The sequence below is a fragment of the Aquarana catesbeiana genome, linkage group LG01 (assembly GCF_042186555.1).
Source record: "Aquarana catesbeiana isolate 2022-GZ linkage group LG01, ASM4218655v1, whole genome shotgun sequence".
Taxonomy (NCBI): Eukaryota; Metazoa; Chordata; class Amphibia; order Anura; family Ranidae; genus Aquarana; species Aquarana catesbeiana.
Window position 1 is genome coordinate 948,940,036 of NC_133324.1, and position 19,001 is coordinate 948,959,036.

The window sequence follows — 19,001 nt, forward strand, 5'->3', positions numbered from 1 at the left end:
TAATCTCCTTGTGAAGCCAAAAAAAAGATTTTGGTCATTTTGCACAGTCCAGGCATGGTAGAAGATTACTTTAGAGGCTCCACCTACTAGTAAGATATTAGTATTAGTATTAGAAGTATTAAAAAAGTTTATGCAATAAAACGTACATACAAAAAAAGACATGAAAAATATGTGGTCTGTAGCCACAAGGCAAAAAAGACCACTAGATATCAAGTACAGGAATTGTATATGAACCAATCTCCAACGCGTTTCAGACTCCTTAAAGCTCCTTCTTCAGGGCGAGGTTTTCACAATCGTAGTAGATATGGTCTAAAAAACTATTTTTTCATTGACTGGCTTTTACTACTCATTGTTTTTATTCCACTGCTGGCTGTGCGTCACCATTTTTTCATCAAGGCATTGTAAGTACTCTCATCCTTGCCTCCTTTGGATTATGTTATGCATCTGTGAATGGTGGTGAATGCTCTAAAGTACGTTTTGTTTTTTAGACCATATGTACTACGATTACCCTGCAGGTTCCCCGAGACGACGTCAGATCATGACGAAACGCGCATAGGGAGGTTGATGTGCTGAAGCCATCGCTCTGTACTCAGTGGACGGGTGTTCGCTTGCTGGCCGGCTGTGTTTTATGATCGTTTTTATCTTCCAATTTGTAAGTGTAATCCTTTAAACCCATTAAATCCTTTTGCCACGTTTTACACTATGGAGCATTTCTTTATATTTTTTGGGTAACACCTGACCTCTTCCCTTGGTGGTTGATGTTCGAGTCTCCCAGACTATTTGGTGCTTAGTCCAAGCCCCTTCCCACTACTATCTGTGGATAACCATCTTCCTTTTGGATAAAGGCCCTGGCTGGGTATTTAGCCGCAGGCTCCTAAAAGCTTGCCCTCTGGTAAGAACACAATCTATGTGGTGGAGGTGCACTGTCGTCAAGAGGTGTCATATCACAAGAAACCACACTTATGTGCTATTCATGGACTGTTCATTTATTGCTATCACTTACGTTGTTTGTGTATATTAGTTCACACACATTCACTGTTTTGGACTATTTTATTTTTTAATTTATGTTTTTTATAGCGCTGCTACTTTCTGTATGTACTACGATTGTTAAAACCCTCCCTGAAGAAGGATCTTTAAGGACTCTGAAACGCGTTGGCAATTGGTTCATATACAATTTTTGTACTTGATATCTAGTGGTCTTTTTTGCCTTGTGGCTACAGACCACATATTTTTAGTATGTACATGTTTTATTGCATAAACTTTAATACTTTTTTGATACTAATAAACTAAAATATATTCAAAAATAGGTATATTTGACCTTTGTACATTCCTTGAGCCTATAAAGTCCAGATTTTCTGAGGGGAGATTTCTTTCTCTATTCATACTAGGGATGTGGCCTCTCTAAGCAGCAATATAGAGCCTCGTTCCCTTTTTATGTTATTTCCTCTTTATATAAGTATTTCCCTAAGTGCTGGCTAATGTCTGTGTTCCTCTAATTGGCAGATCAGGACTTGGATGAGGTTCTCACACTAAACCAAATACAAAGCAGCTTCTCCACAATGCAGAAACTGGGAGGCGAAATTTAACAGTGCCCCCTGCAGGTACAATCTAGAATGGCACCTTACCCATACAGCTATACCAGCTCTCTATGAGCAATGTTATATCTGAAAGAACACTCAGTGGGACAAGGACACATCTATGAATAATAGGGAGACTGTGAGGAACATCGAAGGCCTGGGCCTCTATTACTGAGAACTTTTTTTAGTTTAAAGAGGAACCCCCCTTAAAGTTTTATGGATCTACAGAAAAAGTGGTTTATTCCTTTAAACATTACTGAAACAACATATTTCTCTGCGACTGAACATTGCAAACTAAACAGAATAGTAAAGAACAATGGCCTGTAAATGGTGCAAATGGTTTTTCTACTCTTAATAGTAAACTCAGCACATCTAACTTTGGTATCGCTCACAGATACAGGAGCGGAGTACAAAGGCACACAACTGTTTAGGCACAAAATGAAATGCAGCGACATTCCAGAATCCATCAGGAGAATCCTTCCGCCATCTTGGGTCCTCCAGACGTCTCCTCTTAAAGGCCGAACACTTTGGGGTCCACGGAGGATTTCAGCAGCTCATTCCCGGCTCTGACAATCTCACCAAGAGAGGAACCTGAGGACACATCAAATGTCACTTTTATTTATTCTGGATGCAGAATAATAGGGGATAAATTTCATATCGGATTTAAATGATCTTCTGGGAATTATTTAGCTGAACCTCGTGCACATATAATATACACAATTTAATGCAGCCCTTTATTAATATATAAGCAAATGTATTTTTTAAATACAAGCAGTGTAAGAAGCCAAATCTAACTTGGTATTGGGTCCTCTTGCCATCCCTGTACAGTAGAACTCAGACTCGGAATGGGAGAAGCAGCACAATATTCTGCTGCAATGAAGCTTTTGATGCCTTGATAGACCAAATCCAAATTAAAGTGGTTCTAAAGGCAGAAGGTTTTTACCCATAACCCATTCTCTGCATTAAAGCAGAGTTGCGCCTAAAAAAATAAAATAAAAGTCAGCAGCTACAAATACTGCAGCTGCTGGCTTTTAAAATAAGGACACTTACATGTCCAGGGCGCCCGCCATGTCCTCACCCGCAAAAGTCCCTTGGCCCCGGTTGGAGGCGTCTGCATCTTTACTACTTCAGCCCTGGAAGGAGTTACCTCCTTCCTGACCACAGCACTTTTTGCGATTCGGCACTGCTTTGCTTTAACTAACAATTGCGCGGTCGTGCGACATTGCACCCAAACAAAATTAATGTCCTTTTTTCCCACAAATAGAGCTTTCTTTTGGTGGTATTTGATCACCTCTGCGTTTTTTTTTTTTTTTTTTGCGCTATAAACAAAAAAAAAGAGAGTCAGTTTTGAAAAAAAAAAAGCAATATTTTTTACTTTTTGCTATAATATATATCCCCCAAAAAATATATATAAAAAAACCTAATTTCTTTCTCAGTTTAGGCCGATATGTATTCTTCTGCATATTTTTGGTAAAAAAAAAAAAAAAACGCAAGAAGCGTATATTGATTGGTTTGTGCAAAACTTATAGCGTCTACAAAATAGGGAATAGATTTATGGCATTTTTATTGTTACAATTTTTTTTTTATTAGTAATGGCGGCGATCTGCAATTTCTATTGTGACTGCTGGACACATCGGACACTTTTGACACTATTTTGGGACGGGTGACATTTATACAGTGATCAGTGCTATAAAAATGCACTGATTAAGGGTTAAGTAAGGGAATCAGGAAGTGAAGCTTTGCGGCTTCACAGCCTGGTTCCCTGCTGCGCATGCGCGAGTTGCGCTGCGCTCACTGAGGGGTCACTGCTGTCTTCCGGGACCTGTGTGTCTCCAGAAGAAAGGGGGGGGGGGTTGGAGGGGCCGGACATGTCGTAGAACGCCGCGGATACTGAGGCGATCTTTCACCGGAAGTGGGAGCAAATACCTGGATTAGACATGTATCTGCTCCCCCCTGAAAGGTGCCAAATGTGACACTGGGGGGGGGGGGGGGAATCCAGACAGCGGAAGTTCCATTTTTGGGTGGAACTCTGCTTTAAGGTAAAACACCTTCTGCACACCCCCCCCCCCCCCAAATACTTATCTGAACCTGATCCAGTATTGTGCACAAATGCATCGTCTCTCTCGGTTCCCTCCCCAGTGGCTCAGAAACAGCAGCGGGAGCTCCTGCTGCTGTCAATCACAAACAGTGAGGAGGGAGCGGGGGAGTGGGGAAGACAGATAAACAGAGCTGGCTCAGGGAGCAAGCTTGCTATGGGGGCACTTAGCAGGAGAGAGGGGCCAGGAGCACCAATGTGGGACTCAAGAAGAGGAGGATCAGGGCTGCTCCGTGCAAAACTGTTGCACAGTATTGGTAAGTATAACATGTTTGTTAAAGCGGGGTTCCACCCAAATTTTGAACAATATCTGTATGTATTCTCTTCCTTGCCTAGATGCTGACATGCCGTTTAAAAAAATTTAAATTGCCGTAATTACCTTTTATTTTTCTATTCTTCTTTGCACTTCCTGGTTCTCCTCCCGTGGGAGTAGGCGTGTTTCTAGCCTCTCCCAGACTCCTGGGAGCTAGTCTCAGGCTTCCCAGGATGCCACTGAACATGTGCGGGAACGAGCAGTGAATGCTGGGAGCACAGCATTCACCACATCCAGGAAATAAATGCTTGTGGGCTTCAAATGCCCACAGTGAAGATGGAAACCGCCTGCAGTGAATAATATAAGTTATTCTTTCCGACAAAATCTGACACAGGCGGACATATTACACACAATATGTGAGTATGTAATGCTGAGAAGAAAAGTTTGTGAATGAACTCAAAAAAAAAAAAAACGATAGATAGGTGGACCCCCGCTTTAAGAATCACTTTAATGAGCTGCCTTATGGCCCGTAGACACGATCCGAAAACAGGGGCAGATCCAGAGTCTAGTCTCGGGAGGGGCACTGCCAGAAAATTAGGTGTTGCTTACTTAACAATCGCTGATCGCTGCCATTACTGGTAAAAAATAAATAAATAAAAATGCCATAAATCTATCCCCTATTTTGTAGACGCTATAACTTTTGTGCAAACCAATCAATATACACTTATTTGGGGGGGGGGGGGTTACCAAAAATATGTAGCAGAATACACATTGGCCTAAACTGATGAAGAATTTTTTTTTATACCAAAAAGTTAAAAATATTGTTTTTTTTTTTCAAATTTGTTGGTCTTTTTTTGTTTATTTTGCAGAAAATAAAAACCAGAGGTGATCAAATACCACCAAAAGACCAAAAGAAAGCTCTAAGGACATCAGTTTTGTTTGGGTACAGCGCCGCACGACCGCGCAATTGTCAGTTAGTTAAAGTAACGCAGCGCAGTATTACAAAAAATGGCCTGTTCATGAAGGGGGGTAAAACTTTCCGGAGCTGAAGGGGTTAACATTGAACAAGTTTTAAGAGCATTTTGTTTTCAATTTTTCATACATAATGACAGTTATGCACACATCTATTTTGCGATTTGACATATTCATTTATTCTTTTACTCACTTTTAGTAAAATATTTTGGTGCTCTGGACCTCTGGTGGTGGGAGGGGCTCCCATGCAGGCAGGGCCGGATTAACATAGGGGCTGATGGAGCTGCAGCTCCAGGCCCCTGCCTTAAAATCGGCCCTCCCAGTCAGCAGTATAAGCCTGATTTCTCCTTTCCATAAACTTCTATGGGACAGGAGAAGCTGTGTGTAAATGGAGGGGTGTCTGGCTGCATCTGTGTTGGCTCACTGTGTTTATTATAGTGTCAAAGTGCACAGTTCCCCCCCTACACAAATGGCTCTGCCTTCCCCCTCCCCTCTCCCCTTTCTCTCTGTGTGCAGTGAAGGAGCCGTGTGGGCTGGGAAATTATGAACAACGCAGCCGGCAGATAGAAGGTGAACAGATATCTGAGTGATAAGCTTCCCATCCAAGTGTGAGCTCAGTGACTGGACTCTTATCTCCCTTCTCTCCCCCTCTTTTACCTTTATCTTCAGCAATGGCTGTTATAACTGCAGTCAATATGTAGACTCGGCTCCTTGTGCTTTTAGGTGGGTTCACACTGCTTTGCTTGGTGTATCCACAGTTTTCCTGCGTTTTACCCACAGTCCTATTGATTTCTATTAGGTTGCATGTTTTTTCTGAAAGCGCACCAAAATCAATAGGACTGCAAGCTAAAACTGCAGATACACAAGCAGTGCGCCCAAACTGCAGCAAACCAGTGTGAGCCCAAAGGCTTGCACACACCCCCCTCTATAGAACTTGGTCTGATCAATACTCCTGGCATTCATTTTACACACAACCATACCATCCCAGATCAGCAGGGGTGGGGGCTTCAGGGATTTGTTTGACTATGCAGGCCCTGTCCCTTCTACCCATCCTGGAAGAGTCCTGGAGGAAGTGGCAGGCTGCTGGTGGCAAGTGGCACTCTATATCTGGTGAAAGGCTGCTGGTGGCAAGTGGCACACTGTATCTGGTGGCAAGTGGCACACTGTATCTGGTGGCAGGCTGCTGGTGGCAAGTGGCACACTGTATCTGGTGGCAAGCTGCTGGTGGCAAGTGGCACACTATCTGGTGGAAGGCTGCTGGTGGTAAGTGACACACTGTATCTGGTGGTAGGCTGTGGTTGGCAAGTGGCACACTGTATCTGGTGACAGGCTGCTGGTGGCAAGTGGCACACTGTATCTGGTGGCAGGCTGCTGGTGGCAAGTGGCACACTGTATCTGGTGGTTGGCAAGTGGCACACTGTATCTGGTGGCAGGCTGCTGGTGGCAAGTGGCACACTGTATCTGGTGGCAGGCTTCTAGTGGCAAGTGGCACACTGTATCTGGTGGCAGGCTGCTGGTGGCAAGTGGCACACTGTATCTGGTGGCAGGCTGCTGGTGGCAAGTGGCACACTGTATCTGGTGGTAGGCTGTGGTTGGCAAGTGGAACACTATCTGGTGGCAGGCTGCTGGTGGCAAGTAGCACACTGTATCTGGTGGCAAGTGGCACACTGTATCTGGTGGCAGGCTGCTGGTGGCAAGTGGCACACTGTATCTGGTGGCAAGCTGCTGGTGGCAAGTGGCACACTATCTGGTGGAAGGCTGCTGGTGGTAAGTGACACACTGTATCTGGTGGTAGGCTGTGGTTGGCAAGTGGCACACTGTATCTGGTGGCAGGCTGCTGGTGGCAAGTGGCACACTATATCTGGTGAAAGGCTGCTGGTGGCAAGTGGCACACTGTATCTGGTGGCAAGTGGCACACTGTATCTGGTGGCAGGCTGCTGGTGGCAAGTGGCACACTGTATCTGGTGGCAAGCTGCTGGTGGCAAGTGGCACACTATCTGGTGGAAGGCTGCTGGTGGTAAGTGACACACTGTATCTGGTGGTAGGCTGTGGTTGGCAAGTGGCACACTGTATCTGGTGACAGGCTGCTGGTGGCAAGTGGCACACTGTATCTGGTGGCAGGCTGCTGGTGGCAAGTGGCACACTGTATCTGGTGGTTGGCAAGTGGCACACTGTATCTGGTGGCAGGCTGCTGGTGGCAAGTGGCACACTGTATCTGGTGGCAGGCTTCTAGTGGCAAGTGGCACACTGTATCTGGTGGCAGGCTGCTGGTGGCAAGTGGCACACTGTATCTGGTGGCAGGCTGCTGGTGGCAAGTGGCACACTGTATCTGGTGGTAGGCTGTGGTTGGCAAGTGGAACACTATCTGGTGGCAGGCTGCTGGTGGCAAGTAGCACACTGTATCTGGTGGCAAGTGGCACACTGTATCTGGTGGCAGGCTGCTGGTGGCAAGTGGCACACTGTATCTGGTGGCAAGCTGCTGGTGGCAAGTGGCACACTATCTGGTGGAAGGCTGCTGGTGGTAAGTGACACACTGTATCTGGTGGTAGGCTGTGGTTGGCAAGTGGCACACTGTATCTGGTGGCAGGCTGCTGGTGGCAAGTGGCACACTGTATCTGGTGGCAGGCTGCTGTTGGCAAGTGGCACACTGTATCTGGTGAAAGGCTGCTGGTGGCAAGTGGCACACTGTATCTGGTGGCAGGCTGCTGGTGGCAAGTGGCACACTGTATCTGGTGGCAAGTGGCACACTGTATCTGGTGGCAGGCTGCTGGTGGCAAGTGGCACACTGTATCTGGTGGCAAGCTGCTGGTGGCAAGTGGCACACTGTATCTGGTGGAAGGCTGCTGTTGGTAAGTGACACACTGTATCTGGTGGTAGGCTGTGGTTGGCAAGTGGCACACTGTATCTGGTGACAGGCTGCTGGTGGCAAGTGGCACACTGTATCTGGTGGTAGGCTGTGGTTGGCAAGTGGCACACTGTATCTGGTGGCAGGCTGCTGGTGGCAAGTGGCACACTGTATCTGGTGGCAGGCTTCTAGTGGCAAGTGGCACACTGTATCTGGTGGCAGGCTGCTGGTGGCAAGAGGCACACTGTATCTGGTGGCAGGCTGCTGGTGGCAAGTGGCACACTGTATCTGGTGGCAAGCTGCTGGTGGCAAGTGGCACACTATCTGGTGGAAGGCTGCTGGTGGTAAGTGACACACTGTATCTGGTGGTAGGCTGTGGTTGGCAAGTGGCACACTGTATCTGGTGGCAGGCTGCTGGTGGCAAGTGGCACACTATCTGGTGGAAGGCTGCTGGTGGTAGGTGACACACTGTATCTGGTGGTAGGCTGTGGTTGGCAAGTGGCACACTGTATCTGGTGGCAGGCTGCTGGTGGCAAGTGGCACACTGTATCTGGTGGCAGGCTGCCGGTGGCAAGTGGCACACTGTATCTGGTGGTAGGCTGTGGTTGGCAAGTGGCACAATGTATCTGGTGGTAGGCTGCTGGTGGCAAGTGGCACACTGTATCTGATGGCAGGCTGCTGGTGGCAAGTGGCACACTATCTGGTGGAAGGCTGCTGGTGGTAAGTGACACACTGTATCTGGTGGTAGGCTGTGGTTGGCAAGTGGCACACTGTATCTGATGGAAGGCTGCTGGTGGCAAGTGGCACACTGTATCTGGTGGCAGGGAGCTGGTGGCAAGTGGCACACTGTATCTGGTGGCAGGGAGCTGGTGGCAAGTGGCACACTGTATCTGGTGGCAAGTGGCACAATGTATCTGGTGGCAGGCTGCTGGTGGCAAGTGGTACACTGTATCTGGTGGCAAGTGGCACAATGTATCTGGTGACAGGCTGCTGGTGGCAAGTGACACACTGTATCTGGTGGCAGGCTGCTGGTGGCAAGTGGCACACTGTATCTGGTGGCAATTGGCACAATGTATCTGGTGGCAAGTGGCACAATGTATCTGGTGACAGGCTGCTGGTGGCAAGTGACACACTGTATCTGGTGGCAGGCTGCTGGTGGCAAGTGGCACACTGTATCTGGTGGCAAGTGGCACAATGTATCTGGTGGCAAGTGGCACACTGTATCTAGTGGCAGGCTGCTGGTGGCAAGTGGCACACTGTATCTGGTGACAGGCTGTCGGTAGCAAGTGGTACACTGTATCTGGTGACAGGCTGTGGTTGGCAAGTGGCGCACTGTATCTGGTGAAAGGCTGCTGTTGGCAAGTGGCACACTGTATCTGGTGGCTGGCTGCTAGTGGCAAGTGGCACACTGTATCTGGTGGCAGGCTGCTGGTGGCAATTGGCACATTGTATCTGGTGGCAGGCTGTGGGTAGCAAGTGGCACACTGTATCTGGTTGCAAGTGGCACACTGTATCTGGTGGCAGGGAGCTGGTGGCAAGTGGCACACTGTATCTGGTGGCAAGTGGCACAATGTATCTGGTGGCAGGCTGCTGGTGGCAAGTGGTACACTGTATCTGGTGGCAAGTGGCACAATGTATCTGGTGACAGGCTGCTGGTGGCAAGTGACACACTGTATCTGGTGGCAGGCTGCTGGTGGCAAGTGGCACACTGTATCTGGTGGCAATTGGCACAATGTATCTGGTGGCAAGTGGCACAATGTATCTGGTGACAGGCTGCTGGTGGCAAGTGACACACTGTATCTGGTGGCAGGCTGCTGGTGGCAAGTGGCACACTGTATCTGGTGGCAAGTGGCACAATGTATCTGGTGGCAAGTGGCACACTGTATCTAGTGGCAGGCTGCTGGTGGCAAGTGGCACACTGTATCTGGTGGCAGGCTGCTGGTGGCAAGTGGCACACTGTATCTGGTGGCAAGTGGCACAATGTATCTGGTGGCAAGTGGCACACTGTATCTAGTGGCAGGCTGCTGGTGGCAAGTGGCACACTGTATCTGGTGACAGGCTGTCGGTAGCAAGTGGTACACTGTATCTGGTGACAGGCTGTGGTTGGCAAGTGGCGCACTGTATCTGGTGAAAGGCTGCTGTTGGCAAGTGGCACACTGTATCTGGTGGCTGGCTGCTAGTGGCAAGTGGCACACTGTATCTGGTGGCAGGCTGCTGGTGGCAATTGGCACATTGTATCTGGTGGCAGGCTGTGGGTAGCAAGTGGCACACTGTATCTGGTTGCAAGTGGCACACTGTATCTGGTGGCAAGTGGCACACTGTATCTGGTGGCAGGCTGCTGGTGGCAAGTGACATGCTGCATCTAGCGGCAGGCAACTGTGGAAAGTGATACGCTACATCTGGTGGCAGGCTATGGGTGGCAAGTGACAAGCTGCATCTGGTGGCAAGTGACAAGCTCAGGTCCCACTAATTCTGCACGATGGTGAGTTGAACTATTTCACTATATATTACAATGTAGTAACTGAAATAATGGAATTTGATCATCCTGACACCATATCAAGCATGGTGTCAGGATGATTGATTTTAAGTACTAACACCAGCCATTTGCCTGACAAATCACCTCCACTGCCGATTTCCCTGCCAACCCCGAGACTACATCCTCCACCCTCATCTTTTTTTTGGGAAAAGGGGGATGTCCCTAAATGACAGTTTGGAAATGTGGTCTCCCTATGTTGCTGCTGGTGAGAGACCGCATAGCAGGTGGTATTGGTGGTGTTGCTGCTGCTCAGAGGCTGCACGGCTGGTATTACTGGTGAGAGTATATTTAATTCGTTTTAGCGAAAAATTGTTTGCATTTTCATTTTGTTTCCATAAAAAGGCCCACCGAAATTCTCAGCACCAGGCCCATGATGCTCTTAATCTGGCCCTGCATGCAGGTCACAGGAGCAATGAGATGAGCAATGAGATGAGCGGGATCTGGTAATTGCACTAGTCTGTCTGCACTCCACAGGCAGCAGTTGATGACATTAGATGTCCCGGGTTCACACCGCTCTGCACTGCAGTTTGGAGAAGATAGAGTGAGGAGGTGGGTGGAGCCAACACCCATTCAGGGGCGGAGGCCTGCAGTATGGATTGTGCAGAAGATGGAGGGAGGAGGAGCCGAGGGGGTGGAGCCAACACTCTCACTCAGGGACGGAGTTGGTCAGAAGAAGACTCCACTTTGAATGCTCTCTCTCGCTTTCCTCCTTAGCAGCGGCAACGTGACTCACTTACGTCACTGGTTGCTAGGCACTAGCAACCAGTGTAGGAAATACAGAGGCCAAGCCAGCAGGCGCGGCTCCACCCACCTTCTCAGTGCAGCGGCATAATTATTACACAGAGTCTCTCTCTCTCTGTGCCGCTGATCGGCTGGTGATGATACTGAGAGAGAGACTCGGGAGTCGGGACTGCACTGCAGTCAGTGATATTTTCGGGGGGTGCAATTGCCCTGTTGCCCCCCTGTGGATCCACCCCTGTCCGAAAATCAAACAACAGATCATACTTTTTTTTGTTGCATGCTAGTAGCATATCAAAAATGAAGAGTTTACTAAAGTTACAAAAATTCTCGTACGACAGAATGAAAAAAAACGGAAGTGGTGTCATGTGTTGGAATGTATTTGTATTGTATGTTTGGACGACGACTGTACTGATTAAATGAAAATCGTACGATCTGGTATTGTATAAGAAAAATGTTCGTGCTTGTCCGATTGGATAATATCGGATAAAGGGTTGTGATCGTCCGATTTTCTGATCGTGTGTACAGGCCATTGTGTGCGGCTGTGTCAAACTAAAAGGCTCACAGAAGACAAAGGACTAGTCACCAGTGTTGCCTGCTGTTAGGGAAGACGCATGCACGTGCACAGGCGCAGGATTCCTGTTAGCCACATACGCGGCCTTTTAGCGGGGCGCGTGTTTGTAATTGTGCACACAGGTTCACAAGCGTGCGCATGCGTGAGTGAACATTGGTGCCAGGCGGGCTATTTAAAATGCACTAGTGCCTTGTGTCAGTGCAATTTGGTCTATTATGTTTCTGAAGCGTCTGTGCATCTGTTCCTGCATTGCTCACCCGTTGCTCCTGACTTTGCCTGAACTCATTCATGGACTATTCTTCTGCCTTATCCTTCTGCTTATCTGCCTTGTTGTTACCGAACTACTACTTCTGACTACTCTTCTTCCTGCCGTCTGTGTCTGATCTGCCTGCCAGTTGCTGACCTGGACTGTCTGGCCTGGTCTTGGATCTTCTCCCTGCACTCGATCCAGACGTAGCTGTGTCTGTCATCAGCTCCTGCTCTTCTGCCTGCATGCTACAAGCCAGCTGCTCCTGCACATCCAGACGCACATCAGCATCCTCCCGCAGAAGTCTAATCAGCAGTCGTGCCCCTCTGTGCTCTGACGTTCCCTGTTACACTACCAGGGATCCTGAGTCCTGAGCTGTGAAAGAGGCCTTCTTCTGCACCTGGGGCTCCATCACCAAGTACGTTACACCTGTGGTCTCAGTGCAGCTGATCGATTTCCAATACAGTGTTACCATGTCTTGTTTTGCACTGTGTCTCTGTATGGGGTTGGCCATCTTAGCGGGGGCAGGACTATGCTTCCTCACGTCAGCCCCCACCTGATCCCTGATGACTGGTGATTTGGGGATCGATGAGGAAAGGATTAAAAAAAACAGCAGGTGGAGGAATCACAGAGCTACAAAATGAATAAAGCAGATGCAGGGAGATCCTTCCACTGCAGGTTCTCAGGTGCAGCTTCCTCTCCAGCAAGGAGAACAGTGAGGTGCAGAATATTGACATCATCAAATCTCCTGAAACTAGCAGTCAGGGGCAGCAGTGCCTACACTGCAGAGATGCAGCTATGAGGCTACAGAACAGGAGTGCCTAGACACCAGTGGCGGCCCATCCATTAGGGGCACACTGGCACAGCACCCCCAAACATGCGCTTGGCCCCCTAATCTACATGGTGCCAGATGCATGGTTTCTCAATGGGGTGGTTTGAAGCACGTGATTAGAGCCAGAGGCTTTAATAGGCTTTAAAAAAGGGTGGGCGCAGGGCACAGAGCACTGTGCTCTGCACCCACCCAGTCGTGTGACAATAGAGAATAAATATTCTCACATTCTCTCACTAATCTTCCTCCTGGCCAATCTGGAAGCGGGTCCTGAGACCCGTCACCTGATTGACTGAAAGAACAGGCGGTCCTTTTGGACGCCTGGGAGGGAGGAGACGCACGGCAGAAGCCGCCGTGATGCAGAGGAGGAAGAGAAACCCACTTCCCGTCGCAGTGCTGCCTGCCCGGAACCTAGATGAGGTAAGTGCTGGATGACCAACCAACCGCAAGACCCCCGGGGTCTAGGCACAGGAAGTGCACTGCTATTTGTGAAGAGGTCATAAGAAGTAACTTCATTTGGCAATTTGACATCCGGTCCTCATGAAGGTTCTCACATTGGGGGAAGGTTTGTGAACAGCAACTATATAATTATATTGATGGTATTAGAGACATCATCAAGATGTTTTATACAATATACAACGTTCTAAAGGTTTATTTAGTATGTAGGTAGGTATAGTATGCAGCAACATTTAATACTACACATTATAAGCATTGTTTAGTTATTAGCGATTCATACATAATACTTGTGTCCAGCACTCCATTGGGAGCCATTTGTTCCAAAAGTGTAGCGATAGCTTGCTACCTTTAGCGATTAATTGCTAGCAATTTTGTTAGCAGGGTTGTACTACGAAATGTTGCTCCTGGCCTTAGGGGAGATAAAGAAGCATTTACATCTAAACTGCTTCCAGTGCAATTTCAGAAACAAAAGCCATTTTATAGGGACAACAATTCTTACAGGATTATTAACCAATTAGAAAATGATGTCATTGTAGGAGAAGAATATGCTGCATGGACGTTATATCATAGAATATGGACTCTGATTGGTTAGAGGGGGCACTGCAGTTTGCACTTAGCACTTACCTGCTTTAGCCCTGATCCAGGAGACGGCTTTTTTCTCCAGCAGTTCCCACTCCTCTCTCTGATCCACACAGGTGGTGTGAAGCCAGATCACCGCCAGGACCGTCACCCACACCGACACCTCCACGTTCTGCAGAGGAGGGAAGGAGGAGTTCATTATACAAGACCTGAAATGTTACATATCTGTATAATTCTGGGTTCTAGATTCCTGCGCATTTGGCAGGCCAGACATCACCCAGATATGAACGCAGGAACCAATTTGGATTTGCAAGAGACATATGTGTGATCAGTATTGGGACAGGTTCGTCCAGCGCCCAGGGCAAGAATGCAACATTGCTCCCCCCCCCCCCCGCTAATGCATGCTGTAGAGTGGGTGTACCTCCCCCTGCCCTCGTTATCTGCCTTCTTGCTCCAGCTGCCCATGGTTGACACGAACAGTGCACTGCACATGCGTGACCAATCGCTTGCTTCCTAGCAACTATAAGGATGTTGAGATCAGAAAAAAGAAAAGATAAACACACCCTATTAGAGTTACAGTAGCTCTTCAAAAGTTTGTTAGTATGTAAAAATGCAAAAATACAGCAGTCAGCATCAAAACCCAAAGATCTCCCTAGAGAATACCTCCCATATAGATTCCACTACACACAGCAACCCTAACCAGCTACTTCCCTCCCTATATAAACCCTTCCTGATAATGTAAAAAATCCTACAGTGGGAGCTGGTGTAACCCTCCTCCACCAATACCAATTACTTCACTGGTATAAAAGGAAAAAATATAGATGTTCATATCCCAGGATATGAACATGTGCAATTCGTTTTGATCCAAATTCGTTTTTTAACGAATTTGCAAACTCTTTTAACACATTTTTCCGAATATTCATATTCAAAATCCGATTAAAATAATAACAATTAAATTATAGGTATTGGAACTTCCTTTCAAATTTGGCTGTTAGTGAACGTAACGAATACAAATTATCTGAAGTTAGGAATTATCCAAAATAACGAATGCCGTATCTAAACGAATGGAACGTAACGAATTAATAAAAATAACACTAATAATATTAAAAACGTTTTATTATTATTTATTATTAATTTGTTCCGTTCCATTTGTTTAGATGCGGCATTCGTTATGTGGAATAATTACTTTGGATAAATTCGTTACGTTCACTAACAGCCAAATTTGAAAGGAAATTCCAATACCTATAATTTAATAGTTAGTTATTATTAGTTAATTAGTAATTTATTATTTCGAGTTTTCGGATTTTCGTTCTTTTGGATTTTCTTATTTTCTGATTTTCGAATATATGAATTTACTATTTTTGGAATTTACGAATTGCTATCATAACAAATGACCCAAAAAAAAAAAAAAAAAACACGAATGAAACTAAAACAAACACATTTTTTGGCAGTGCACATGTCTACTGGGATAGTATGATGTGGCCATGTGAGGCTTCCCCTCCTGCCCACCCCCTGTCTTGGCTCTGTGTGTGATTTTAATATGCTTGCCACACTAAATGGTAACCCAACAAGTCATGTGACATCTGCATTTAAAAAAAAAAATGTGCTCTTTATATACTTGTGACATCATCATAGGTTTCTTTGCTGTATTTCTAAATGTTTAGCTGGTGGGAGGAGTAATCAGGGCTAAGAAAGAGGACCAAGTGACTGGCATTGCATGCTAATGTGGACCATCTAGTAATGCCCACTTCCTGTCATCCAATCCTCTTTCCTAATCCTTGCATCCCCCCCAGCAGCTAGTAATATCTACAAATGACAAGAGCAGCATAATGATTGCTCCTAGAGGAACACAAAAGGAGTGTCCCTGACAGCTAAGCCAAGGGGAAAGTTTCTGAATGATGTGATCATCCAGACCAGAAATGACTTGGTGCTTTTGAGATGCCTTCAAACTTTGGGAGGAAACTGAGAAGCACAGCCTCCTCTGAAGAAAATGAATTAGAAGGTTTGAGGAGAAGGGATTGACTTAGTACACCTTTATGATCATTATATGGATCCTCAGCCTCATTTTTTACAGCACATGCCCTCCCCGCAGAGGTTAAACATTTTATCCGCTGAGACAAACCAATAACTCTGCAATCAGCAATGCTCATGATCCCTGCTAACTGGGAACCTCAAGCTCTGGCTCAGCAGGAGGAGTGTTGTACGTCTGCAGAGAGACCACTGCTTCTACGCAGAGAGCAAGGGTCCTTCTCTGCCGCATGCTGGCAGGTGACAGGCATTTCTACTCAGGCTGTGGCTGCTTTCTTAAGAAAACCAACTGCAAGATGTTACGCACCTTTTGTTTTGATACCCCCTGGAATGTATTCAGCTGATTTAGCCTAGGTTCACACTGACTGCGGGAATTGAATCATGCGTGTTCAGCTGAACTCGCACAATTTCATTCCCGCATGTCAGTCCCGACTTTGGGGGCGATTTCAGAGACATCTGTGTGGGTTTCTGCACACCCCGAAATCACACCCCGAAATCTCTAAAAGTAGTACAGGAACTACTTTTGGAAATTGGTGTGGCGCCGCAAATCCAGCATCGCACCGATTCGGACACTGCCATTGCCGGCAATTGCCGCCGATTTGGCATGCGATTTAACATGTCAAAAAGCATGCCAAATCGCATCAATGTGAATCAGGGCTCAAACTGAAAGTTGTGCTTCAATGGATTTCATTTGGCAAATGGTTTGAGGTGGGCGCATGAAAGCATCAGACCAATAGAAGTGTACCCTAATTTATAGCGAACAGCATATTTATTAAATATATTATTACTGGTTAAATTATTTTTTATTTAGGTATTTATTTATTATGATCAAGAAAAACATATTATTATTTAAAACAAATATTTTTTTCAGGTTAAAATAAAATATTGCATATTATTATCATACATCCTTATTTTCTGCCAGCAGTATAAAGTCTTCATACCCAGAGAGCAGATATGATCGGTAACACAATACCTGGTCGGGGTTCCCGGTCTTTATGTCTGTCTCAGATATTCCCAGGACAGCAGAGATTTTGGGGGTCAGATTCCAGGATCCGTCCGCGTTCTGCAGGGAGATCAGCCTCAGGAAAGGGGGGGTCTCCACTAGAACATAAGGAGGGGGGGGGGGGGGGTGATGGCGAAGATGACAATGTAAGACATTCTAAATAATAAAATAACAAAAAGATGAAATATGAGATTATATATTATGTATTAAAATTGGTGTCTGGAGAGCACAGTAGAGATTCCTTTTGTAGTTGCCCAAGCCACCACAAAATTTATCTACTCTTAAAGTGGAACTAAAATCTTGCTCAACATGAACTATTTTTAAAATAGTTGTAAAGGCAAAGGGTTATTTTTTTTAAACCTGTAGCACCCTCCTAGATAGGCTGAAAGGATGATGGGTAAATGTAGGTTTTTTTGGCTCCTCTGTAATCATTGGAGCGGTTGGTGATTTCCTTTGGCTGTTCTGGATTTCACAGGCTGAAGATCTGATTGCTCTCCCCTTACTTCTAGAGCTTTCTAGAGTATAGGAGGTGGGGCAAGGCAAATGGGCAGTATAACTATTTCTTGTACTGCAGCCAATGCCTAGGGTGGTGGGCCCAGAAGGTGGCTAAGGACCACATAAATAAGCCTAAGCTTTAGAACAGTAGGGTCTTCCTGTTTAAGGGATTCCACCCATCTGGGTGGGGGTGGCTACCCCCTGCACACAACAGTTCTACCGACTCAAGGTAATGTTCACTGAGGTTCCAGCTGTGGAAGAGCCAAGGGGCCTACACCTGAAAATATCTCTGAGACCTCAAGACTTCACCTAAAGGATCTAGTCTGCAACAGCCAGTAGAGCAAAGCCCCTTTAAGTAGTAAAATATCCCCTTTAATAGACCCGCAGCTGACTATAACTAGGCACCAGAGGGGAAGCTAGAGAACAAGGTCCCTAAGATCCAGTAATGTCTGCACTGACACCCAAGGACAGATGGAGCATCCTTCCAACAATCCAAGCGATGCTCTCCAGTGATACCAGATGGATCTATGGCAGACAGCTCTCCTCAGTCAGATTCTTCTAAGCACCTGGGTCTCAGCATTCTTCCCCACAGGTTGACCACCTGAGGCCTCCTCATGGCAGCCTGTACCTGAGAGGGCAGCATCCCTCCTAAGGCTGGACTCCTCCACTTTGGCAAAAGATCCAGAGCTCTGTGTGCTCTCATAATAAATACTGTCTCCCAGCATGCCTTCAGAGCCTGCCTCTTTGGGATAGGCTGGGCTGTGTCAATATTCATGCTGCTACCTGCATAGCTCCACACCTATCATTCAGAAACGTCTCAGGTTGCCTTGATACAGAGGGAGGTATCCAGCAGACTGGCAGCAGCAGAGCACACAGAACCAGGCCTGACTAAGCTATTGCAGCTTACTGAGTACAGTGAGCCAAACTATTCTTTTACCTAAACCAACATTACAACCACACTGACTCTAGCTTACATCTAAATTTACCTATCAAAAACAAACACTAACATTTATCTATCTATCCTAGCACCTACCTAGAAGGGTGCTACATGTCTGAAGCAACCACAGAAACTCTGATGAGCCCCATGCTAAGAAACTAAGGTGTGGCCATGGATCGCCTGAGCTGGCAAGGTAAGAGTTGGGATGCATTCACACAAGCATTTAGCCATGATCCGAATTCCAGTGGCAAGAATCTAGCTGCGGTGATCCAGGCTGGACACACACACAGTTCTGCCAGGATACATGAGCGGCAGTGTTTTTTCTTTGATTTGGTTCCTGCCATGAAAGTCTTGTGCTGGCAAATCACTGCCCCCGGCTGTGGTACCAAACTCTAATATGACAGGACAGCCAGCAGAACACGTAGAACAGTCAAAGATCGGAGATGATCAGGGAAAAGCCAAATGGATAAGCCGAGAGCCAACTCACAGCATGGGACATTAAAGAGGATCTCCAGTCCAAGTATTTCCTAAATCTAACCCCAAACCTCCCTCTCCTCCTCTAAGAGCTCATTTACACTTGCGTCGGCTTCAACACAAATGAACGGCTAGTTTACACTTGCTTCAAAACAAGGCTTCAGACATGCTTTGTTAAAGCTCTCTGAACGCCAGTCAAAGCTCCTGTCAATAAATAAAATGGTTAGCTTACCGTCCTGTTGACACCTTGCTTTTGCTTCATAAATCATACCCCATGCAGCTTTAGTGGTGCTTCAAAGCATTTTCAAAGCCCCCATAGAAGTCTATGGCAAAGCTTGCGTGAAGCCCCACCAAAGCCCCACT

General features: G+C 46.7%; 1 protein-coding gene across 1 annotated transcript in view; it reads right to left on the minus strand.

The window, feature by feature from the left end:
• Positions 1–243: 243 nt before the first annotated feature.
• Positions 244–19,001, minus strand: part of LOC141121604 (von Willebrand factor A domain-containing protein 5A-like) — a 116,657-nt gene continuing 97,899 nt past the window's right edge. Inside the window, exons 18-20 of the mRNA XM_073611257.1 lie at positions 16,703–16,830; positions 13,747–13,873; positions 244–2,168 (exon numbers count right to left, since the gene is read on the minus strand). Coding sequence (XP_073467358.1) covers positions 2,089–2,168; positions 13,747–13,873; positions 16,703–16,830 — 335 coding nt within the window. The 3' untranslated portion in view covers positions 244–2,088. The remainder of the gene's footprint in view (positions 2,169–13,746; positions 13,874–16,702; positions 16,831–19,001) is intronic.